Here is a 25,995-nt window from a genome sequence, read left to right as displayed (position 1 = left end):
TTGGCATTCTGAAGTTGATTATTTAAATAGTTTATAGTAATATTTAATAGTAAAACCAAACAAGTTATAAGAAAAGTCAAGAGAAATAGCTGGACCACTTGATTAAGAGACCAGGTTTCAATTCCTTGTCTCTTTTGCATGATTTTCCTGACTGATCTTGCTCAAGTCACATGAAGCTCAGAGATTAGAGGACAGATACAGGTGTGACAGATACTGCTGAACCCGGGTCTTGGTTTGCATGACTGCATCTGAACTAACCTGCTGGGTGTGAGCCAGCATCAGCAAGGTTTAACTGGCTGAGAATGCTTCCTTCTAACTCACAGCACCCATCATTTGCTTTGTCTGTAGTGCCCTGTTAGTCAGTCTGGTCTTTTCCACAGTTGCCATCTGGGCAGGACATATGGGAAAGTTGGACTTCTTTCAGGTGAGAGTCTCAGGTCACTCTCCAAGGAAATTACCAACTGGCAGACTTCTATAATCATCCTGCTGGTATCTGAGAACACTCGCTTCTACTTTACGATAAATTTTTTTTTTGCTTAAAAACAGTACATTCGTTGGTTTCCACATGGAACAGAAATCATGGTGAAACCCTGATCATATTAATGTGTTCAGTTATAACGAAATACCAGACAGTCTGACCTAAATTCACATAAATAAATCTATATTAGTCTCTTTTTATCTGATAAAATTTATCCATGATGCCTATCATCCGTAATATTTGTCTTCCACCATTGTATTTCAGTTCTAAAGAAGACACAAAACTACAGTGAAGTTCCCACTGGTGAACTTTATCCTTTTTCATATCAAGAAATATACTGTACTGCATATTGCTTTAAGAGAGTCATTCCCAAAGTGGGATCACTAGGCTTCTGTGGGATCTGTCCTTAAGGCAGAGGGTTGTATTACAAATGGCAAAAAATCGTGCCGGGGATGGGAGTCTGTGCAGCAATGCATGTTTTTGGTATGCAAAAGATCTATTATGGTGCGCTTTTCACACTTGGTATGGAGAAGACCTGGCATCAGGTAGTGTAGGAAGGGGTGAGTATGCAGCGTGCATCACAGTATACGTCTGTGTTGTCACCCATATTTTTTTTGTTGCTTACTTTTCCTGTTGAAGAGTTGAATTTCTTAGAAAGAAATGTATGTAAGTGGCAAAATTTTACTTCAGCCTGTGAAGCAACAGTGACCCGCCATGGGTTTAGGAAGTCAGATGTACCTGTGTTGATCTGGGCTTAGCAGCAGTTGTTTCTGATTTTTGGGACCTTCTGCCCCATTTTCCACAACTCTTTCATTCCAAAACTTTTAGCCAAATCATTAGCTAATTTTGTTAGCTAATGAAATCATTAGCTAGCAAAAACTATGTTAGAAAAATAACTTAACTTAGTCATCATTTTAACCTAGTAAGTTTGTCTCGGTAATATCCTAGAGCAATGTGTTTCCCTGTTTAATGATACACAGGCCGAAAAACATTCACTTTTATTGTTTTGAAATGTGTACATCTTGTTAATTTTTACCCTGATTTATATTTGTGCTGCTGCAGAGACTGATAAGTCAGTGAACCTCATCCTGTCTTTGCTCTGCCATTTTTTTCATCTAGCTGTGTTACTACCACTCTTACCATCAATGGTCAGTCATGCTCTTCTGTAAAACCACTTGGGAAACGTCTTATGTTCTAGTCGTTATATCGTGGCAGATTACATTCAGGAGTTGTCTGCTTAAGTGACTCTTTGACCTCTTTCTTCTCTTTCAAGGTCTGCATACCTGCAATATCACCATCATTTTTAGAAGCTGTACCTGCTATGTAAAACTGATATCAAGAATGAAATGCCTAAATTACATGGTTTCTAACTTTCCTTGCATGAAATGTTCAATTTTATGGAGGTAGTATGGAGAAAAAACTACTTTTATCATGGTTTTGTGCTACCTTATTTTCCTTATATACTGTGTAGGTGTATGGGAGGTGAATAGGTTGTCAGAGTTTTGGGTCACAAAAAATTTGTCAATGGGCATAAACATTTTGGAGGGAACTGGGAGCTGATCCTTGGTTTTGCTTCAGTCTCTGCTCTGTATCAACAGGCCAGTGAAATGCATAATTAACACCAGTGCATGCTACATGAATATATATATATAGATACTTCATATAGAGAAGTTTGCTACTATCACTTACTGTCACTGTGTCTATTCTGGTGAGAGCTGATGTGCCAGCAGTAGACATAAAAGTCTTCAGTCAGCTTCTCTTTATCTGTAAGGTGATGTAGGTGACTTTTTAGTCCATGGTATTTTATTTTATTTTTGTTTTATGTAAGATGAGTTGGATTTTCTTCTTTGGTCTGGGGCAAGCAGCTTTGCTAAAGGGCTAGTTGGGAATTTAGAAATATTTTTTTTACAAAGCTCCTGAGTTAGTGGCTTGATGAACAGATGTAGCATGCGCATAATGTGCTGGCCAGCAGCAGGGTTTTCCTCATGTGATCAGAACATTTCCATTCAAGCCTTTTCTTTAGCAGTGCTTGCCCTGTTAGGGCTTGTCACATGAACAGCAAATGGGGAAAAATATCACTGCTACTTCTAGGTTTAGTGACATCATTATCTCTGGCTTTCAGTTTTGTCACAGGTAATCAGCTGTGGTTTAGAACTTTTATTTTCTTCTGATAATCAGTTGTTTCAATTGTTTTTCATCTTCTCTAGTAAATCAATTATCTTTTGTCTCTCCAAGGCAGTCTCTCTTTGTTGCATGCTTTTGGCAGCCAAAAGCTTTGGCTAGTTCTTTGCTGTCACCTTGAGTCCAACATAAATATTATATGGTTTTCAGACTTCATTTGTGATGTGAATGGGGCTCTGATACTTACCAGACTTGTTATTCTAGAGTATTACCACTACCTGTTCTCTGTCTGGATATTGTCACCACTGGATGTGGTTTTTCTGACGAAACCTGAATGACTTCCTCTAAGCTACTAACCCTATGCTCCCTGTGTTGTTGTCCATTAGCGACAACTCCTTCTACCCTATGATACATTTCATCCTAAAAGCAGCTTTTACTTTTCACCAAACAACTCTCACTCTGAAAGTATCTTTTCTTTCTGTTGATAATAGAGGGATTAAGGTGATGGCTTGACTGCAGATGTCCATACTGCAGTGAGGTTGGAATGAGACAAATCTCACACGTTCTGTCTGAAAAGGAGCGGTTCCTGCAGTGCCTCTCAGCATCTCTTTCCTGTTCTTTCCTCTGTTGTTACGTGCCACTGAAGTATTCCATAAACCCACCCAAACGTGTTTTTTAAGCAGTGTTGCTCAGCCACACAAAACCTATTTGTATCCTCTTGTTCAAGCTTAAAGTGAGTTTCTTTGATTTTACTCCTAAAGTGAATTAAGCTAAATCGAGTTAAAGCTGTTTGTAATTCTGCCTGGGTCTGCAAGCAGAAGTACAGCAGTGTTGTGACTAATCCACCTGAAATTTGCACCTTCCCTTCATTTGTTGTCCTGCCCAGCCCTTGGTCATTCGGGGGTGCTCAGTGTTTTAACAAGTCTGGCAGATCAGATGCTAGAATTGAATACCAATATATTGTAGTTCAAGCCATAATGATTAATAACTCATTTTCTGCTCTCTGATACAGATCTGGTACTACACAAACAACATCTTTAGTGAAGCTGGGATCAATCATGAAACAATCCCCTATGTTACTCTGAGTACTGGTGCTGTTGAGACTGTGGCTGCTGTTTTTTCTGTAAGTATGGTTATAAAAATCCATTAACTTGCTTGATATTTAAATTACTGATTTTATTTCTTTATACAGGTTAAAATGTAAGCAGAATAGTATATTGAGGATTAAGTGTAATGGTTGATAAAGCAATTGAAAATATTATTTCTAGGTTTAACCCTAAACCCAGTTTTGTGGCTTGGGATTTTTTTTAAAGAAGATGCTCTCTAGTTTTAGTTACATAAAAGTAGCATAAAAAGTTGATAGATCCTGAGGTGCTTTGTATGACTGAACAGGAAGAAGGCAGGAACAGCAAGGCCCGAAGTATATTGAGTGATAACTCATAAATTGGCAGAATGACTTTGTCTGGTAGCAGTTTATTCACATTCCAGAGTCTTCTTGTGTGCCTGCTGGGAAGCAGGTAGTGTTGCTGGAGAAGGCTCAGGCATAGTACAGGTAGCTGTGTTCAGTGTGGATTGCAGAAACAGCCATATGTCTTACTGGGCATGTTTTAGTGACGTGTTTTCTGTAGCAGCTTAAAAACAGTAAGGAGAATTCTTCAGCCATTTAAAAATACGGGAGTAAATGTTTGTAACCCAGCTTGGTGGAAAAGTAAGCCAGCATGCTAGAACAAGGTTGTCCCATGTTGTATTAAATTCTGCTGTCTCATTCTCTAAGGGCAAACAGGCATCCTTTCATAACACATGAGCTCCTGAGTAAGTTGTGTACCTTTGCGATGCACTGAATGTAGAGGAAGACATGAATAGAAAAAAAATCCATGGGTTTTTCTTTTCCCTATTTCAAAATGGAAAAGTTCACTAGGAAAAAAATATACACTAAATGAGCAAACTAAACTTGAAAGTTTTAGTGGGAGAATATACAATTAATTGCTAAAGGAAATACATTTCTGTTTGCACTGCAATAAATAAGAAACAATGGGAGATGTCTTTGGAACGGAAAGTTGAAAACAAGCAAATACTCTTTTCTTTCTTTCTTAGAATTTTTCCTTATCTTTGTATATTCTATACCAACTGTATTTACACAATACTGGACACACCAGACAAGCATTTTTAAATGTCAGAAGAATGGTTTTGGCAAAAAAATCCTCTCCAGTGGCAGAGCAACTGCTTATGACCTATAAAATGTTAAACTAAATTCAGCTATCAAGTGTATTTTCTTATAGTCTAGGACATAAGAACTCTCAAAGGTCACGAAGATCTTCTAATCTTTGTGAATTTCCACAAATCTATTTTGGGGTAAACCTTTTTTTTTTGTAATTAAAGGAACATTCTTTTTAATATGTGGAAATAGGGAAGTATGGATATCCCTACCTCTTACAGTTTCTTCTTTGTCACACTGCAGAAATGCTTCTATGTTTAAGATATGTGTAAAAATAATAATGACAATTCTGCCAGTGATTTAAGTGAAGAATAGACCTTTTTTGTGGAAATAGATGAAAATTACGTGGAGATGATTCTATGATATATTAAAGTCATTCTATAAATAGTGTTTGTCATCTTTTCAGTTCCTTGTGTGCTATCAGTTTGTGGGGCTTATTCAGAGCACACTGTTCATACATACTGAGGTGGATGCGTCTTGTGTCTGCTTTGGTTCCTGGTATGCATAGTATCTTCTTTTAATGCCCAAGAGGAGTGTTTATAATACTTTTTCTGTTTAAGCTACTTGCTGTGCCTCTGAAAATACTGATCTGTTGATATCTCTGCTCCTTTCAAATTTGCTCTTTCAGTTCAAGAGAAATGCTGCTTTGTAGCCTTAATTTTATTTCAGTAATCTTTATAAATGTTTCATTGCTGCTGTTTAAAGTTAAACAACAACATGAATTTGTTTTTTAAATGGAAGTTTTGCAGCTTCTCATTTAGGTAACTTCCTCTAAATTTTTTTCATGCCTAGAACTAAGGATGGGGGATTTCTGCCTTTCCTCCCACTCCCAACCTCTCAGCTGCTGGGTTTTTTTTTTAAAAAAAAAAAAAAGTCTATTTGACATCATTAAGTCAGGTTCATATGTACTATTCAGAGAGAAGAAGGGAAGAAGCAGGAGAAAGCAAGAGGAGAACTTAATCTTCATGGTGTTTTTTAATATGTTGTGCTTTCTAGCAGAAACCAGATTTTATTAACAATAAATTCCAGGATTTCAGTAGGTACTCCTATCAGTAATTGAAGTAGAGTTTTTGTTCTTGTAAATGAAATAGCTATTGAAGAGGTCCACAATGAAATCATGTACCATCTCTGATGGTTATACATGTGTTAGGTGGTCATGAGACTCTGAGCCTCGGTAAGAATACTTAGCTATTGATGAGCCCTGTATGAATGCTAAATGAAAAGATTGAAATAGATTTATTTCATAAAGAAGCAAAGTAATATTTAGGAGATAAAGTATCATTCAAACTGTGGAAAAATTTGAAAGTCTCCCTTGAACATGTCTTGTGGGAGCAGCAGCATAACAGTAATAATGTTGATGTGGTCCTTGAGGAAGGGCAAATAACATCCTATCCCTTTTATAGCTCTGTATTGCCTCAGATCACTTGGTGTGCCTGCTGGTAGCATGCTTTACCTACAGCTTCATACCTCCTGCTTTCAAACAAAAGTCACATAAACAAGACACTGAAAAATGAAACATGCATCATTACGTTTCCTTTCATTCATATAATTTGGCTGCAACTCCTGCTTGCACCATCACTTCCTAGTTCACTTCATGAAATATCCGTGTTTTAGCATTGCGTACTTGATACCCTGGCTTCTCTCTGGGCAGATGACAGAAACTTTCTGTATGTTTTTTGGTTAATTGTAGACTTCTCCACCCATTCTGCTGCACACAGATTCAGTTTGAAGGACTGGCTAGACAAGCTACTTTTTAATGAGTGAGCCCATTAATTTCAGTTTGCTTCTGGAGAAATTTGATTATCCTCTGGAATGAAATACTGAATAGATTTCCTACTCATAGACGTGTTGCAGCAGTAAGTTATCTAACCTGATGCCATGCTTTGAAGCAGGATGGAATACCTAAATAATTCCCTGGCAAATAAGTGTTTATTAGAAGTCTGTTCTTTAAATTCTGCAGTAAGGGGACTCCACAAATTTAGTTGTTCTTTAGTAGGATTGGTTACTGTGGCATTTTGTAATTTTTAGTAATTGAGGTTTATTTAATTTAGTTGTCTTACTCTTAGTGGGCAGAAAGAACAATTTGCTGGTACCTTTCTTTGACAAGGCAACAGGCTGAATTGAAAGGGAGACAGAAGTAAACGTGTGAAAAGATTCCTCCCCTCCTCCATGAAATCAGCACAGAATAAAAGGGAATGTTATTCAGATTAAGCATCCCACATCCAGTTTTGCCATCTGTGGTACCACATTTGGTCTTTATATAATGTTCACAGAAAGATACTAGCTATGACTATATTGAGAAGATTATGCCTTAAGCATTTCCCACAAGGTGATGCATCAAGGTGTTACTAATATGCCTTCCAAAGCCTGTGACAGAGACAAGCCGTGCAAAGCCTGGAATGAGTTAAAGTATAATTCAGTAGTAGACCATAAAAGAATATAGGAAATCCATTGCAGTATCACACAGAAGTCAAGGAAGCCAGCTTTCTTAGGTGAAGATGATGTTATTCTGCTTTGGGGTGTCATGAGAAAGGGCTCTTAGATTTGTTTTGTGTTTCTTTTAACGTTAATCGATCTTAACATACAAGAAGGGATTCCCTGCTTAGAGCATGACACATCTTAAAACAAGGGTACTCCAGACACTTCAGTAGGTGTTCTCATCCCTAACGCTTTTCCTCCATGGTATCCAAAGGGTAATGCAAGATATCTCCATTGAAACTCTGTGGCTCCATTGGGGTCAGAACAGGAAGAAATACGTTCCAGTGACAGCCAGACATAGCAATGGGAAAAATGGGGTGACAAATGCTTTAATCTTGAGGGTTCTTAGAGAGTTTTGCTATAATCTGATTTTTAGGAAGACTTTTAATGCAGTCCCATGTGACACTGTTCACACTAGGTCAGAGTCAATCTTCACCTACCTGTAATCCCCAGTAGGCTGTAAGTAGAGGAGAGTGCAAGATTGGGGCAAATGTGGCATTTTTCCCTTTTGCTCCCTTCACCCTGACAAACTGTTGCTCAAGAAGTACCGGAATTAGAAGGTAATATCTAGGCCTGTAACAGCCTGGATAGAAACTTTTCCTTAAATTTGTCTAGTTACTTTTCCACTTTTGTATGTTTTTAGAACCCACAGCATCCTAAAGCAGTGAATTTCACAGTTTTTCATACATACTGTATGAAAAAGTCCGTCATGTTGAGATTAGAGAATATAAGATACAGTAGGTGTGGGCTGGATGAAATTATAACAGTGTGAATGCTCAGCTGACTGCAAAACTATTCTTAGAGAGTAGCTATCAACACTTCACTGTCATACAAAGAAATATCAAGTGTGATTCTGTGCTGGTTTGTCCTGGGTCAGTTAATCATAAAAATACCCATTTATAATATGGGAGAGTTAACAAAGAGCCTTCTGTAATCAGCTATGTCATTCAGACTCTCCAAAGGGAGAAGCTCAAAAGTCACTGTGTTGGACAAAAGGTAATCAGAAAAATCAGCAGTAGAAAAGAGATACTGACCAAATCAAGCAGATTGACCAGTGCTGTCATTTGTCGATGGCCAGAGTGCACGTGGGCACATTTTCACTGCAGGGTGAATCTCACATGTGACTGTGTTAATGCATGCTACATTAATCCACAAGTGGTCAATGGAATCACTTAGGCAATGACATTATTCCTTCTTCATCATTGTATTACACTTAGGCTTTTGGATAGACAAAGATTTCTTGTGTTAAAGCTACCGTGCCTTCTGGGAGAAAAAGTCTCCTTATGAAGGTCCACCTTACAACACCACTCCTAAGACCCAAGGTGTAGTAGGTTAAAGACTGCATTTATGTAGTATAAATCCTTCTGCAGGATATTTTCAAACATTGAAGGTTGTAAAGATGTATCTCCTGCTGTTGTGTATTAAAAAAAAAAACGTTTTGAGTAATTTTTTTCCTAATCTATTGAAAATGATCTGCATCAGGGCATTCAAATACCATCATTAGAAAATAAAGCACCAGCCACAATAATCTGTCATAGATCAAGGTCAAGATCTAGTCTAGCTTTTATACCATGAACCTGACACAAGACAAAACTTAATGCTTTTAACAAATAAATCATCAACAGCAGGAGCTTTGCTTCAAAAATACCTACAGTTTACTGAAGCGACATAATAGGAATAAGGTAATGGGGGTTTTTTGTGCTGCCCTAAGGGCTGTTCCCAGGCACTGCTGAGGCAAAGCAGTTGGCTAGAGTGAATCCCTCCATGGGCTACATCTTGGTCATGCTGGTCCAGTGAATGGAAAATTTCACTGCCAAGTGAAGCTGTTTAAGGATGCTTTACTGAAAAATAGTTCAGACTGAGCTTAGAAATGTAGCAATTAATTCCACCTTTTGCTGATAGTTATCCCTAGCCTGGTACCTACAGAAAATGTGTAGGATCTTACCCTGTCATGGCATTAACATACATACAGGCAAACTGTTGAGAGCACCAGGGTAGGCACAGATTTATTTAAGGCTTGTGCTTATATGGTCAAAATTGATGCTAGGCCTCTAAATTCCAGTTTAGATACTTAAATAAAATAACCCATTTCTTTGTTTTATAGCTGTTATACAGCTGTATAATTCATACAGTAGACAAATGGATATACATAAAAATACAAATTTAAAAAACAATTTATAACCATCAGTCTTCTGTTCTTCTCCTTTTCCTGGATGCAAGATACTACACATTGTGTCATAAATAGACTTGACAGTGATATAAATGTGATTACCCATTTTAATTCTGCTATTTAAAATGGAAATAACACAGAGTTAGCTTGTCACATTAAGTCTGAATCTAGACATACAGACTTACTCAGACCTATATCCAAAATACATGAGAAAAAAAAGTGTGGCTACTCTTGATGTCAGCGTGTAGATCAAACTTCTTTAGAGAGCTGAGACATCAAGAAAATCTAGTGAGTTTTTCTTAGTATAATTTAGGATCAGGAAATGAGTAGGGAATAGTATTCTGTGACCTCCCATTTGGGCTGTGGAACTTGCTTACACATTCGTTTTATCCAGAGAAGCTTGTCTGATCTTTTTTAATGCGCTCTGCTTTCATTATGTCAGCCCCGGTATCTGCAGCTGACTCAAGTGAAAAGATTGACATTTGTTTTTTTAACTTTATTCGCGTTTCCTGCCAGACAAAAGTAAGTTGTGTGAACTGTTAACTTAGTTTGCATATTAGTTGCCTTATTATCACCAAACGTTTGTGTTGAGAGGACTTTGGTTACAATATTTTTTTACACATTTTCAGTAATTTCAGCTGTGTTAATTACCATGACTGGGTATAGTCTTCTGCAAATGCATGTTTATGATCACACATAAACAAGTATCAGCCTACACAATTTGGCAAATAACTCTGTGCTATCACAGAAAACAGTTGTAAGATTCTTTTTTTTGCCTGTGCTTGAGCATATACTGGATTTCTTGTTACTTCATTTACTCTACCATATAGTATATTTTGAATAGTTACAGGTCTTCAATAGGTAACAGTTACCAGCACATAACAACTGGAGCATTCAGAACTAAATACTTGAAAACTGGTGAATCATCTTTTACTTCTTATGAGTCATAAGCATCATAGTGGGTTTTGCAAGTTAACAAGTTTTGGATTTGTATAGTCATAACTAAAAATGAAGTTGTTGTCTGTTTATAACCTCAAAACCAAGGATACTTGCTGTTTTAGAAGACATTAGACCTTTCTTTTCAAGTAAACTCTGAAGTTTCAGCAAATATCTGAGCGCTTTTTTTTTTCCATCAAGGAAGGGGTAACAAACAATTCAGCAGGCAAATTAGAGGTACTGATGTAGTGTCATGGGTTTTCTTAAGAAATCCTCAAAAATAAATCAGATTTTACTTAGAAATACTGTAGACCTAAACATCTTGATGGACTTGCTGTTGAAGCGTCTGTGCACTTAAATGATTCAGAAAACCTTTCTGGCTTTGGTGAAAGATGGTGCCTCCTGAGAGGGTTTTGTGTTGTGGATTGGCTCACAGTTGAACAACTTTGATCTGCCAGTGGGCCCTGGGATGCTTCTGCATTGCCTTCTGACCAGCAAAGCCACAGACCCATATCTTTGCAAACACACATGCTGCCTTTCGCAAGATTACAGCTTTGTAATTTATAACCAGGTAGGGAGGGAGCATGGTTTTGACTGTTGCATTTGGCTTTTCGTGAGCTTGGTTCTGTGTAGTGTCTCATTTCAGCAGAGACTGGTGTGCCTTGTTTGAATTTGTGCCATAAGCACATCTGTTTTGTTGGGTTGGAACTCGTGATCCAGGAGGTAGGTCATGCATTTGAACAAATTAGAGGTGTCCTTAGCTTTAAAATGGAAGTAGAGATTTCTCCCCTCATAATTGTGCAACTTAATCATGTCTAGTTGAGAAGCCTTTCATGTCTGTATTTCCTAGATTTATTAGTATTGTCAGCGTACTTAACTTCGTATCAACTTTGGAAATGATTATAGGATTCCCAGCAATTCTGGTACATCATAGTGTCCCTGTGAATAAGAACAAAATTCCTGCTTATTTTTTCCAGTGAATGAAATTGGTCCATTCCATAAATCACAAGAAATGTCACCAAGAATTGTAATTATAAATTTTTTGGAGCAGAAACTGCAGAGAGTGCCCAGAAGCTGAAGCATTCTAGTTCTGCATTGCTACTGTATTAAATAAATAGCAATGATGAATGCTTGGGAAGCATGGCATCAGCTCAGGGAGAAGAATGACTGCACATGGATTTGTTTTATTTCTTCTTGAATTGTCTCTGAGTAAAAAAGAATTTAAATATATAGAAACTACTATCCTCTTCTGTAAAAACAATATGGAACCTGCAGATCTGCTGTATCTGTGCTTGGCAGGTCTCAGTTTCAACTGTGAGTGCCTCACCAACTCACCTAGATTTGCCCAAATATGCCCACACTACTTATTCTCAGTGTATGTAGGCACAAGTGCATACACATGTTTTTTTCAGAGGACTTAGTCCAAACTATCCTCCCTTACTGGGATTTGCTTTACTTTGAGCTTTACAACCAAAACCAATCTATCACTTTTTTCCCATGTTGTGCTCTGTATGAGAGGCATCTATGAACCTTTTTCCCCTCTAAGAGAAACATTCATCCTTTACCCCATTTTAATTACAAAATCCACAGCTGGTGTAATACCAAGATTTGTTTAATCATGATCACCAATCCAGAATTGAAAAAAATAAGGGAAGTTCCCTGGTATGTGAAATTACACGTGCAGCATCTATTGCAGAAGTCTTAGTCTTCTTACAGACCCATCAGATAACTTTTCATCCCTTGGAACCATAAAAAATGTCTCAGCTAAATGTATGTGTGGCCACATGTGTTTGCAAGATGAATTCATTAATCATAGTGGAAAATATTTGGCATCTTGTAGAGGTTTTGACCTGCATTTTCAGTTTTGGAACATTTGGCCCCTGTGAACACAATGATGTTAATAACATCAGTGCAGGTCTATTTTAAACATGACTCTGAAATAAATTCTATTATGGAAGCTGTAGAAACTGTCAAAATTAGTATATTTCCTCATTTAAAGAAATAGAGAGTGCTAAAGCTCTCTCCAGAGTTGCTTTCCATTTCTGCAGCGTCACTGTGCGCACCTCTGGTGTAGAAGTCCAGGCTGGCGTGTTTTGAAGCCTGTCCTAAAATCTGATGGTGAACCCAACGCTGCAGGAGAAGCACTTGCCACACAAGGTGTGTCTTCCCTGGGTGACTTTGTACTTGCCTTTAACACATTTCTTCTAGGTGCTGACAGCAGAACGCTGTGCATCATCTCCCAGAATTAAGGGAGCATTTAGTTGCTCATTTTATCTTTTGCTCAAAGGATGTGTGGAAGAGGAATTAAAGTCTCCAGTAAATAATGACTTGGCAAACAGTTGTGTGATTCTGAGTTTAACTTATTTCGGGCTTCGTAAAATTGTTTTATCCTTCTCACAGGAAAGCCAACTGTAATTAGTAATTATAGTAGTTATCAGTAAGAATTGTACATCAGCTGTTATGACCTAAAATATGTTTGCCTATTTTAATGAGTCAGACTAGCAAAGACAGTTTCGTGTTACAGCTTTTCAAGAAATTCTTCATTATGCTCTTTAGCAGACAAGTATTCAGATTTTGTGTTTGCTTTTAACAAAGTTGATTTATCTTCCGGTGTTAAATATAAATTCAAAATGTGCATGAGTGCACAAGTATCTGTTACAATCACTTGTCTGAGCAAAGCTTTTTGCTGGGTGGATTTCTTTTAGCTGGATATTCAAATTACATTAACTATCCGAAATTATGACTAAATCTTTATATTGTGTTTGGAGAAAAAATAAATTAAAAATAAATTTTAGAATAGTAGAAATTAAATCTATGATAGAAAGCTTTTAATCTTAAATTTTAAGCCTTTTCAGCTTAAATTCAGAGAGATGTTGAAATTAAGCAGTCAAAATGCAAAAGCAAGGGACTGTCATTTGTTTCAACATTTTGATATTTAAAAATTACATATTCTAAGAACATTATTATAGGAATTTGGTGCAAATTTTTAAACCATTCAATGAACGTATAATTATTTATGCCCTGAAAGAAAATCAAACGTCACATAGTTATCATCATATTAATTATTTTTACATAGCTAATGCACAGCACTTGTTTTATTAATAAATTGTTGCACTTGTAGTAATAACTTTGAAATCTACCACACTAACGGTATTAAACTTGAATTTACTAGTTGCACATTTTTCCTAACTATATGGTCATATTTGTTCTGTAGTAGGAATTCCAGGCATAAAACTAATACCAAGTACTGCTTTGATGGTTTCCTAGTTTTTTTCAGCGGTCTCAAATAAGGATGCTATGCCGACTTGTTTTTTTCAAAGAGGTTAAATTGTGTAAGCATAATTGTGAACGCAGTTATGCGATTATGAACATGTCATAGCTGATAAAGAGTATAAAATCAACTCTCATGGTTTTGTTTGTGATCTTCGTATTTACTAGAACATGTTACGTGGTCTGAGTTCTTCAGTGCTTTATCAAGAAAGTCAAATGCCTCTTTTTGTTTTCCAGGGCTTAGTTATTGAACGGCTTGGACGCAGGCCTCTTCTCATCGGAGGTTTTGGGTTGATGGTTGTCTTCTTCGCGGTACTTACCGTCTCTCTGACTTTGCAGGTAACACTGTGGTCACTATGTATTTTTACTCTCTCTTTTGCCTGTTTTAAGCACCAGATGCTTGATACCGGTTTGCCTCAGCATTCCTACATAAGTCAATCCTTTTAATCAGTTTGGCGTAAGGATTCAAAGGTCTGTCTTTTGCTTATTTATGAATCTGTTGGTTTCAAAGTACTATGGTTAGCCATAGCAGCTTTTGCATTAAAAAGCCATAGGGGCTTTGTTACATTCAGTCTCCTTAACTCAAAGATTCACACATATCATGAACTATTATGAGGACAATTTTACCCATAGTTGGGTAAATAGTTTACCCATATTCCGTGCTTTTATCTTTGTTTGTAATGAAGTCTTTCTGAGATTTATTTCGTACTTTATATGTCATCCTTATTCTTTTTTCCCAGTAGTGAAAAGTTTCCATGTTTGCTGTTTCTTTCAAGTTACATTTCTGATATTTTTAGTGAAAATACAAAGAGCCTTTGCAGAACGTTTGCACTTACGTTCTCAGATGTCATTAGCAGTCAGTTCCCCAGCTATTTCAGATGGTCAGAGGAGAATTATTAAACCACTCTAAATACTGACCCTGGGTCATTTTCCCTTGTTTAGCTTCCATTTACATAATGATGCAGTTTCTTTCTGTTCCTGAGGCTGTTTGAGAAGTAAAACAGACATCTGAAATGGCATGGGTTTGACTGGTCTTTCACCAGGTTGTTTTCCTGGTGTCATTGATTCCTGTGTCTAGCTGTTAATCTGACTTTCAAATCTTAGTTTCTTGGTTGAAGTGTCAGTAAGTCATCTGGACTAGCAGATACATGCCAACACCACTGTAAATTTTTATTTGACTTACCTGTATGTACAGCACGATAAAGCTTTACTTCACATATCCATCATGACAGCTGTAAGACAGCTCTCCAGAAGAGAGATGTTACTGCAAGTTTTGTATCCTAAGTGAAAAATTCTCTTCCAAATCTTCTAAAACTCACCTTGATGCATGAGAACCTTCAGCAATTGTAAATCTCAGAAATTTGAGTGCCTTTCAGTTCTACTTCCTTTCAGAAGTGTCTCAATCAGTTACATACTAGAGATTAGGTATTGCATTGAACAAACGACCAGGGTACAAATAGGCTTGATGTCAGAGGATTTGTATCTACTCCATATTTGCACCTTCTCTCTCTCAGAGCTTTTAGAGACCTTGGATCTGCGTTCAGATAAGGACTCCATAATGTGTAATTTTGATAGATCTACAAGTCTGTTGGCTAATGTTAATGTGTGGGAGACCATGTTTTCCACATAATTAAAGGAATAACCCAGACTGGAAGAGAAAAAGCATTGGAAAATTGGGGTCTTTATTTAACACTGAAATAAATAATTACCTGTTTTAGCAAGTATATTTTTACAGTGCCACTCAAGGTGATATTTTGTGATACTACAGTTACACATATCTTAACCAACTTCGCAAAAATAGTAAAATTCTAATAAAAATGTCATTCACACTTTGCTTATGGAAAACAAAACCACTGATGAAGAGAGAAAAGCATGGGATTCCATGGGTTTTTCCCATCTACTAGTATTGTTATCAAACATTCACATACATGATTAAGAAACAGCATCCTGAAAACTCAGTAGAATTCGTTCATTGTATTTCAAGTTCCTGTCATTTAGAGGTCTGAATAAAGAAAAATCTACTTAGAAGTAGAAAAAAGAGTGCCTTCTGAGGAAGATAGGCAATTCCATTTACAGTTCCCTTACAGAACTATTTATTGTTTGTTCTCTTTTCCCCTGTACCTGTCTGCACACATGGCCCTCCTTGTCTGCAATATCAGATTATGGCTAAAAATCCCTGGACTATGGCTTTCACATGCTTTGCTAAGTTTCAGATACAACTGTCCTACAGAAAGGCAGGCTGTTGTGTCTAGACTTCAGTCCAGCCTTTAACTGGTGAACGTTGAAGCTCTATGGGCCATCATAGTTGCTCTTTTTAAACATGACTAAAATACCTGAAGAGGATGGAAGTGCTGAATTTGTTCAACAGAAAGAAAAAGTCTTTCCTAGGTTTGCTTGAACTTTAGCACAAGATCAGAGTTGTGACTTCTGTGGTGCAAGAGCTTGTCTAGTGTTTCTCTAAAGGGATTCCACAGAGACCAAGACCTTTAACACAAATCATGTAGTAAGGTTCTACAGAAATACTGTGATTTTTTTAAAGTAATCCTAGACTGAATTCTGAAATAGATAAAGATTTGTGGAAAACACTATTATCTGTGATTTTTTTGATATTGGTGATATGTGCAATATACTTAATGTGAATGTCTTTTATCTACCCAGAAAACAGTGCATTGGCTTCCTTACCTCAGTATATTTTGCATCCTTGCAATCATTGCATCGTTCTGCATTGGACCAGGTATGTCTATACTTTTTCACATTTCTGTGTACATCAAAGCACAGGCATTTTTGCACTCCCAGTATGTTAACAAATCACTTGTAGGGAACTTCGCTTTACCCTTATCTGAAGACCACAAGTAGTCTAAGACAATAAAATGTGACAGCAACACAAAGTGATAGCAATATTTTTGATAAAAATCCATGTACATATGCATTCCCACTTAGATGTCAGCATAATTGAGAATTAGTGCCTCAATTGCAATCAGTACCAAATTAAAATGTTGGCTATTATTGTAGGATTGCTATGATTTTGTAAATCTATAAAAAACACTCAGACTGGAAGCTGTGTTTATTTACCAATGCTTGTGTTAGCAGTTCAATGCTGGGAGGATGCAAATGGGACACTGGTGGAGGGGGAGGAAGGGGACAGTTATGGTTCCTTTCCTCTCTTCCTTTCCAAAGATAGAGAAGCATTGTGCAAGAGGGTTTACACATACTCTTTTTGGGAAGATGATGGAAAAAGTAGATGCCCTGATGGTGGAGCTGCTTCTTGCTGGCAGTTTTCTACTGATTGTAGACATTTCAGATCTGCTGCTTTCAGGTAGCTGTTTTTGTAGGTTGTAAAAGTTTACCAGAGCTATTTTCCCAGCCTAGTTTTGATTACTTAGATATGGATACAACTTTATAGACAACCCAGTGTTCACAGGTTGTAATTTTCGTATCTCATTGTAGCAAAGAACATGTTTAACATACAACAAGTAATAAAGACAGACCTTTCTCAGAAGTGTAGAATGAAAAGACAAGAGCAACGGTCAAGTCTCAGCAAGTGCGATTCTGACTGGATAGAAGGGAAAAAATTTTATACTGAAAGTGGTTAAGCGCTGGAAGACGTTGCTCATAGAGGCCATGAAATGTCCATCATTGGAGCTACTCAAAACAGCTGGACAGGTTCACGAGCAACTGGCCTTCCTTTGTCCAGAGGCTGAATTCCAGAAGTCCCTTCCAGCCTAATTTATTCTGTGATTCTAATTGCATCATATGTTTGGGAAATGCATTTTAATAGATATGCATAATATGCAAGTACTTGCCTGAGTATAGTATTTCTCTAAACAGTATTGCTCTAGCCTTCAGATACTTGATCAGAATTGGATCCTGCAGTTATCAAATAACAAAATGTTAACAAAAATGATTTGCAGATAGATAAAGAGGATTTTAATCCAAATTCAATTCACGTACAGAATAAGATGTCAAAACAGTGTTTAAATTTTCAACGATTCTCTTACAAACTCTTCTCCACAAAAAGGGGAAAAATCAGCTGCTTTTTAGGAATTTTTTCACAGTTGTTCACTGTAAACCTGAAAGTAAGACTTCTGTTCCCCTGAGTTCTCGGTTTTTTTCATGTCCCATTTATTGCTTCCTTTTCTTTATAAAGAGTTTGACATTAAACATTAATCAGCTGTTTGTACATCTTCACCACTGAAGTGATCTAATTAATTGATTGTGGTTTATTTGGGGAAAGAAAGAGTTGCTGATGTTTCATGTGATTCTAATGAAACCTTGCTGTTATTCTGTGGATCCTCTTTTGGAAAAGCTGAAGAAAAGTTATACTGGTTTAGAGGAAAGTGAAGAGAAAACCAAAATACTCCTTTTCCCCTTGCTTCTGAGAAGATAGTTTGTCACTAATCTCTGTGCATATTCCTTTGCTTATAGTAGCTGGCTGGAAGACAGACAAGTCAAACAGGCTTGACTAGGGTCGTTAATGCACCTAACGTAGGTGGCCTGTGAAGACTGTTCTTCCTCACCTCCAGCTCTTTTTGCAAGGCAAATACTGCAAAATATCTTGCAATCCCTTTATCCTTCTGTAAGGACAAATCTCGGGTTCAGCTAAGTCCCTAGTATTGCTGATGTATGTTTCTTAGACTGAGATTATTTTTTTGAAAGAAGAATTCTGTGGAATGGAACTGCTCTTGCATTTTTATACCTAAGGAAAGTCAAATGTTGACTTGAAACCTCTTGAGAACTTCCTTTCTGGTGTTTTAAGTAGCTCAAACAGTTCACATGCAGCTACTTGCAACATCTACCTTTGTTTTTCCGAACAAACTCTGCCGAAACACATTGCAGTTTTTTCCATATTACAGACATGTTTCACCAATTTTTAGAACTTGCAGATCAACATGTTCTTACATGTTATATTTTCAGCATATTAAGATTAACCCTCTACATTTCTCCTTCACCTCACCATTCTTCAGAATGAATTCTGGTTTTCTTCATTTAGCTTCTTTCCCTGTACTGATTCTATTCAGGATTTTCCATTGTACTTTGGAGCAAAGTGTCTGCAGATACATGCAAGACCAACAGTTTTTGTTTGATATTACTTACTTGCTTTCTACAGAATTTTTTAAAAATTAAATCTTTTGCATTTTTTGCTGTGCTCATTGCTTTTAAAGCCAAAGAACATTAATACTGTACCAGTAGCTACCTAGTTGGCTTCTCTAACTTTACTGTGTATGTTCAAACATTTTGAATACCTGGCAATAGTGGGAATATCTCAGTAGCATTGAACATTGGCTTGCTTTTTATGAAAATTTGGTAATTGACACTCAGCTGTTGAGAAGAAATTGCGAAGAATCACACTGTGATTCCTCTATAATCAATAGCAATATTTTAGCTGACTTTCACTGAAGATAAATCTGACCTCATTAAACTTCTCTGTTCTGTTTAGTGGGGCTTAGGAGATCTGAACTACTTTGCTACCTCTTAGCTGGGAGCAGTTCTCTTTCAGAATATGAGAGCAACTTCCATTATTAGCCATGTTTTAAAATGGATAAATGAGAAGAGAGCATATATATTTTTTATGAATAAAATCTTGCCAAAAAGTGAGACATTCACTTTGCATCCACTGATTTTTGTATCAAGGGACAACTTCAACATTTGACTGCAAATACTGTGTCAAGTTTCGTCCCTGCCCCCCAGTACAGAAGAGACTTCAGTAAGCTGGGGCAAGTCCATTGGAGAGCCACCAAGTCACAGTTGCCCTGTGAGAAGGGGCTGGGTGAGCTGGACTTGTTCAGCCTGGAGAAGAGACAGCTTTGCTGCACCTAAGAGCAGCCCCAGTACCTATGAGGAGGGTGTTGCAGTGACAGAGCCAGGCTCCTGTTGGTGCTGCGTGGTGGAAGAGAGACAAAAGGCATATGTTGAAACAGGAAAGATGCAGACTGACTTTTTGCTTTTTGCAAAAGAAAAGGAAAAGCTTTTTGCTTATAGACAATCGATCAGGCCACCAAGGATTTTGAGTCCTTAACTACTACACAAAGATCAGTATTGCGTAGTTTGTACTTCTGCTCCTTTGTTTTGAAACTCTGTAGTCCAGTGGAAACTCAGTATTTCTGGATCTTCCTAGATAGGGCAAGTACTTCTCACGAGCAATTATCAATGGATTTAAAGTTGGCTTTGTTTTGTTCAGAAATGTACTGTGACGGTTGCAGTAAGATACCTTATATGTGACAGATTCAGCATATACATATATATGTATCATACATATACTAAAGAACTAATTTTTTTCTCAGGGAAGTGTGCGATGCCAGTGGAGTATCATGGTACACAAAAAGATAATTTCTTTTAATGGGAAAGTCACTGCTGAAAAGCAACCTTATCTTTCATTTCCTACTAATGTTAGAGTTTTACCAAGAGCAAGTAAGTAGGAAAGAACATATTTTTGAACATGCCTCCAGTGCAGTGGCTGTAAGAGAGTGTCTAGAGAAAAGTACAAACAGGGCAAGCAGGTGAGACACTTTTGCAGAACCAGTACACCTTTTTTTTCAGGTTAGAGTCTTCCTGAGGCATAGTTTCTTAAGATTTTTGTAGTCTTCCATGGATTTGCTCATTCTCCGTCTGAAGCTGTGCAAAATGTTAGCATCCCCTGTCAAAGAAAACTACATCTACCACCTCTCATAAACACATCCTTTGTTTGTGCTCTGTGTGATGCCCTTTAAGTCTTGCCTTGGAAGAAATGGAACAGCTGATCTCCTTCCTCCCTCTTCAAGTTTCTTGTGATCTTACAGACTTTTACGCTAACACGCCAGATTTTTTCAGACTGAATGGCTATTTCTTATTGCTGCCTTCTTGGTGATATTTTGACACCCCGTCAGGAGGAAAATTTCACACTTCATTATCTAGTATTCTTTGTAGCACTCTGGTAGTTTAATCAGACAGGACTGTAGTTTAGGCATAACTTTCCCACCTTTCTGGTCAGTAACAAGGTTTTTCCCCAGGAAAATGAATGCATATTCTTTATTATTAAGTTGCAGATTTTTAAGGTTTTTAGCCTTTTGTAGAAGTTGTGAGTGTCATTTGTTTGTATTGGTTAAACAGGTACTATTGCCATGGTATTGCTAACACTCAGTATCTTACTTAATTCCTCCTGTAGTTATTTAGAGCATTTCAGCATTCATCAGAGTAAATCCCACATGGTTTTAATGATTCTATAGATAGAGATTTTAATCTAGGATGACTTCAGTTTTATGTTCATTGAGTTACTGGTACTTGGAAGAATTATCCCATCTGAAAATAGTAAATAACAAGAGGAATTGAGCTTATAAAAATATTGCTGTAACCATCTAGAGCATAAAATTGCCTTTAAAAAATAAAGTATTTTCTGTCTTGTTAGAACATCTGATACTTTGCTGATAGCTTAGATGTTGTGTGGTCTCCCACTTTCTGATAGCATATGGATGAGTCCCATCTGCTCCTTTACAGCTAGGATCAGCTGTTACTATAAACTGTGGGGTTTTTTTATTTGTTTCATTTTTCTGAACTTGGCTTTTCAGCTTGCAGATGTTTTTAGGCATATGGCTAGGGACTGAAACAGTAATGCTAACAACAGGTACGTTCAGGCATCCATGTGATTTGGTACTTCATCATTTTTATCAAAAGACAAACAGCAGAAAGCTTTCACTTGCTAAAAATTCAAGGGACCCTTATGTTCAATATAGTCAGTCTATGATCTGAAAAAAATACCCTTCAAAAATTGCTTACTGTTTTACAGATTAGGGAGCCATGCTGTTCCAGACAGTTGCTTCATTGCGCCTGTTTGGTTATTTATACACAAGTGAAGGTATTTGGTTGCAGAGAAACATACTGCTTTCCAATGTTACTTTTGATTATGGGAACATGTTAGTAAATAATTTCACAGTTTTCACTTCAAGAAAAATGAAGAAGCTTCATGGAAATGTTTTTCTTGGTCACACATTTGACCTGAAATAAATGTAGGATACGTTTCAACTGAAGAATTGTCATCCGGCAAAGAGTAAATAGAAAGGACTGAGGGGATTGGTTCTGACTGCTAAGGAGACAACAAGCAAAAAACCAAAATCATTAGAGAAAGCAAATAAAAGAAAAATAGTAAAAGAACATTTTCAGTATCTCAACAAAGCATTTGTGCTGTTCAGGTTAGGCATCATGAGCAAATGCATTGATTTGGAATGCCTTTACTGAATGCCTAAATAGTGTCCAGCTCCTTGGAAATTTGCATAGTGATAGATGGGCATTCCCATGGGAAATGTCTTCCTTCTTTAACTTTGTCTTAGATATTATTTAAGGAAGAAGGAAAAACTAAAAGCAGTTATCCCCACTTTGCAATTAAACCTTTGTGGCTGCCTCTCTGTGGACACTGACCACTGGCATGTTGAACTGTGCTTGCAGAATCAATGTCTCTTTCTGGAAAACCACACTAAAATCTGACTTAAACAGAAAAAGTGTAGGTTCTGCTTATTTTTATCTGTTTACTTGAATTCCCAGTTCACCCATTGTACCTTTGCAACAGTTGCCATGCAAACAAATGATTTTTGATTTCGCTGAGTGAATTGAAAAATATTTATATGTATATGTGTGCATTGGGTGATTTGAGATACATTTTATAAACCTGCTGGAGATTGGCCCCTTTTATCTACCAGCCAACTAGTTTAAAAAAAAAACCAGAACAAAGCAGAAAAACAACAACAAAAACAAAGACCCAGAAAGTGTGCAATCCAGTTTCCTTATTTGCCTGCAGGGATGTGACCCCACCTGTCAGGGAGTCTGTCATGTATTTTGGGATGAGGGGCTTGCAGTCTTTGTTTTTGATGCTTTTCCAATTTGTATAAAACAATTAAATGTTCATTCTCTGAACCAGAGAATGGCTTTTCTGCCATGTGTCAAGAGGTTCACCCCAGATGGTGGAACATGTGAGGAAAAAGAACAATCAACTGATTAATTGGGGATTACAGCAATGTTGGCATGGACTTCCAGATAAACCTTCCAATAGAAATAAGTGTGACAAAAATCAGCCAGACCTTGAGAACTTTGGAAACTTGGCATAAAGCACATTTCCATGCATTATCTTTGTATGAAGAGATTTATTGATATTTCTTCCTTAAAAGAATATTCCGTTTAAGTGTAACACCTTCTATCCAGTCTTGATAAATGGAGAAGGCAATACTGTAGAGAAGGGAAAGGAAACCCTGGTGGGGGAGGTTAGGTATGATGCCTGTCTTTAAATGAAAGAGTGTGAGGAGGTGGCCTGTTTTAATTATATACCCGGCTTTGAAGTAATCCTTCCTTTATCATCTTCCTTCAGAAACTGAAAAAGTATTGTCTCTTTCAAATTAAAGGGAGCACTGGACTTACTTTACCATTGGGAATAAATACAAATAACCCGAGACCCTGTTGTTGCAGTAAGATCTGTAGAAGGTGTTTGTGTAGCACAAAGTGTGTTGCCCTTCAACCACTGTAGCTGGGAGGGAGGTCAGCCACACGTTTGCACAGGCAGGCATGCAGTAACGTTCCTTCTTCCATCAGATATTCCCCAGGAGTTCTTTGGAGTCCTCTGGAAGGAAAAAAGTCAGCTTTTATTACAACAATCAGTAACACTAGGGGAAGTTCCAGAAATCTGAGGAGTTGCTTTTATATCCATTGCCTGATCATGTTAACTCAAGCCATCTTTGTGCTGGACATTTGTGTTATTTTGGTGGCACTTCAAGTTTGAGATTAGTGATTTCATTGAAATCTCACTTCCTCTTTCACATTTTCCCTATTTCTAGTAATAGGACATGTATAGCTGCATGTAATTGGAGAGAAACAGGGGCTTAGAAACTCAGGAACGGGGTGAGTATTTAAGGATATCTGAAAATGCCAGTTAGCTAAGGGAGAATATATGAATGATATCTGGAAGTATCACATGGAAAGACTTCTCCATAGTTGTTTATATTTTATCTAAGTAATATGAAAGATTGTTTTATATTAACACTCTATGCATATTCTTTTACACATTTTCTTAGAGACCTAATGCATCATGCTGTCATGCATTGTCTCTCTGTATGGTAATGTGAAAAATATTCATTGTGTTGTCGTGTGTCATGTCATCATTTTTGTTATGATGACTGTAGAGCTGAATGTTGGAGCACAAAACTGCTCATGCAGCAGTTAGCACAGGAAGGCTGCAAAGAAGGGCTACTCTGAAGGTGAAGAAAATAGATTTTTATATGAAAAGGTACAGAATAACTTTATAGTGACTATCAAAGACTGAGAATATGATTTCTGTTTCTAAATACATGGGAAAATAACACTGAGAAGGGAGAATAAACTGAAGGCAAATGTTGCTGCAGAAAATAACAAAAACCCAAACTTAAGTGCTAGCTAGCCATGAATAAATTTAGAATAGAAATTGGAAGAAAACTCATAGCCACTAGAGGAGCTGAGTTCTGTATCAGCTTCTCAGTGGAAACAGTGAAAGGAGAAACTAAACAAATGTGTTTTATAAATTAAATACTGCCTGAAACAGCTGAAGATTGGATTTGAACCAGATGATCCAATCTGATCCTGGGTTCCATCTCACTTAAGATGCTTGATCCTCTGAGTAAAGTCTTTCTTTGCTTCTATTTGTCAAAAAGCCCATGTCTGTGAAGATGAGCATGTTCTCAGAGGGGTTTTTCTAGCTGGTCATTACATAGAGCATGCAGCCCCTGACTTAATTTACATCAATAGCTGCTATTTTTAAATCAGTGGTGCTATACTGAGAAAAAAGCAGGAGTTTGGTTAATCCTTACACAGTGGCTTCAGGGCATCTTGACTTTATAATCTTACGCTGTGTAACGTCTTAGAAGTAGTTATTCCAGTCCTAAATCCTGTAGGTATTTCTGTGGATGAATAGCACTTCCCTTCAGAAGTCCTGCTGACTTCAGTGGAGTTTGTGTAAGTCTGAGTTTAGTGTGAATAGGCTCAAACATGAATCTGTGGGATTTTGCTTCAGTTTCTACTCAGTTCCTATTCAGTACGCATAAAGATGCCAAAATCAGATCAGTGGTATGTTTCCAGTCACGCTCTTATCACAGAAAAGGGAAATCAGTAAAATTTGCACTCTAATGGAATTTGTGGTAGTGAGATCTTCGTTTTTTTGACTGTTGCTTTTTATAGCAATTCCATTTTCAGACACAGCTAAGGAACATCGACAAACCAGACCATTTCAGAAAAATGTTTCGCTTTTTGTCTCTGAGAGTTTTGTCTTATAATTGAGTTTTATAATACTTGTCATGATTTACGGAATGTGAGTGAAGTCTCCTAGCACAGCTGAATACGGATATAGTAGAAACATGATAATGGTATATTCAGCATTTGTTAAATTGACATTATGAAGTAAACAAGGGAAAGATCAGAGGAAATCATTGCTGTGCCCTGAGGTGTATCAAAGATATTTTGGTATTTAAAGTTTAAATCAGTCTGTGCTCTTACTCTGAATGCCAATGTGCAGCTGTATTGACAGCAGAGCAGTTGTGATAAAAGGGTCACTTTGAAAGTCATGAGGTTTGTTCAGTCTGAAATGCCATCCAGGAAGAGAAAAAAAAAAAATCTTGTCTTGGATGTGAAGCACAAACAAAGGTGTGATAGCACACATGTAGACATAAAAGTACTGAAATGAAAGGCAGCATCAGTATTATTGCCTGAAATAGGCATTTACAGAAGCTTTGTGTGATGTTGGTTTAGCTTCTCCACTTAGAGTGGGATGTAAGAATTTCTAATGCTCGTGACTTCCCACAGGTATTCTTTTAGTCCACTTTGAGAAAGAGTTTGGAGCTTGCTTGAGTGGGATAAAACTTCTCTTTGTACTAGAAAAGTGTATGATGTTAAAAAGAAATGAATAAACCCGTGTTGCTGTATGTTCAATTAAAAAGTGGTAGATTTGAAAGTTGAGGTTAATTTTCAAAACAACTTTTATTCTGTAAATTAGAAGCCATTACAATCTTTTCAGCAGATAAGCCTCCTTTGGTAATGTCAAATAGTTCCTGCATCAGATACAGAGAGTATTAGTGCAGAAATAACCTTTAGTTTTCCTGCCTGTTTAAGAAGAGGTTTGGTTTGATAGTTGTAAGGCTTTTGTGGGCACAACAGTAGATTTAAAATGTGCTGCACTGAAAGAAGTTAAATATTCCAAATGTGAGTTAGAATTCAGTTCAGGAACTCATAATAACCCAGAGATATATAATTATTATGCAGTAGGGACCAGTCTCAGTGGATGATTTGCTGAGGGATCTCTAGCCCCATCCCCTGCCCTGTTGTGCCACTCCATTGCTGCAGACGGCC

At 37.2% G+C, this 25,995-nt stretch overlaps 1 protein-coding gene across 3 annotated transcripts in view; it reads left to right on the top strand.

The window, feature by feature from the left end:
- SLC2A9 (solute carrier family 2 member 9) overlaps positions 1-25,995 on the top strand; it is a 108,600-nt gene that overhangs the window by 49,277 nt on the left and 33,328 nt on the right. For all 3 annotated transcript variants that reach the window (XM_074822130.1, XM_074822132.1, XM_074822131.1), the window contains exons 8-10: positions 3,612-3,722; positions 13,906-14,007; positions 16,327-16,402. In XM_074822130.1, the coding sequence (XP_074678231.1) occupies positions 3,612-3,722; positions 13,906-14,007; positions 16,327-16,402 (289 nt within the window). The remainder of the gene's footprint in view (positions 1-3,611; positions 3,723-13,905; positions 14,008-16,326; positions 16,403-25,995) is intronic.

Source organism: Strix aluco, chromosome 4 (assembly GCF_031877795.1).
Source record: "Strix aluco isolate bStrAlu1 chromosome 4, bStrAlu1.hap1, whole genome shotgun sequence".
Classification (NCBI taxonomy): Eukaryota; Metazoa; Chordata; class Aves; order Strigiformes; family Strigidae; genus Strix; species Strix aluco.
This window is presented reverse-complemented; position numbering and strand designations above follow the sequence as displayed.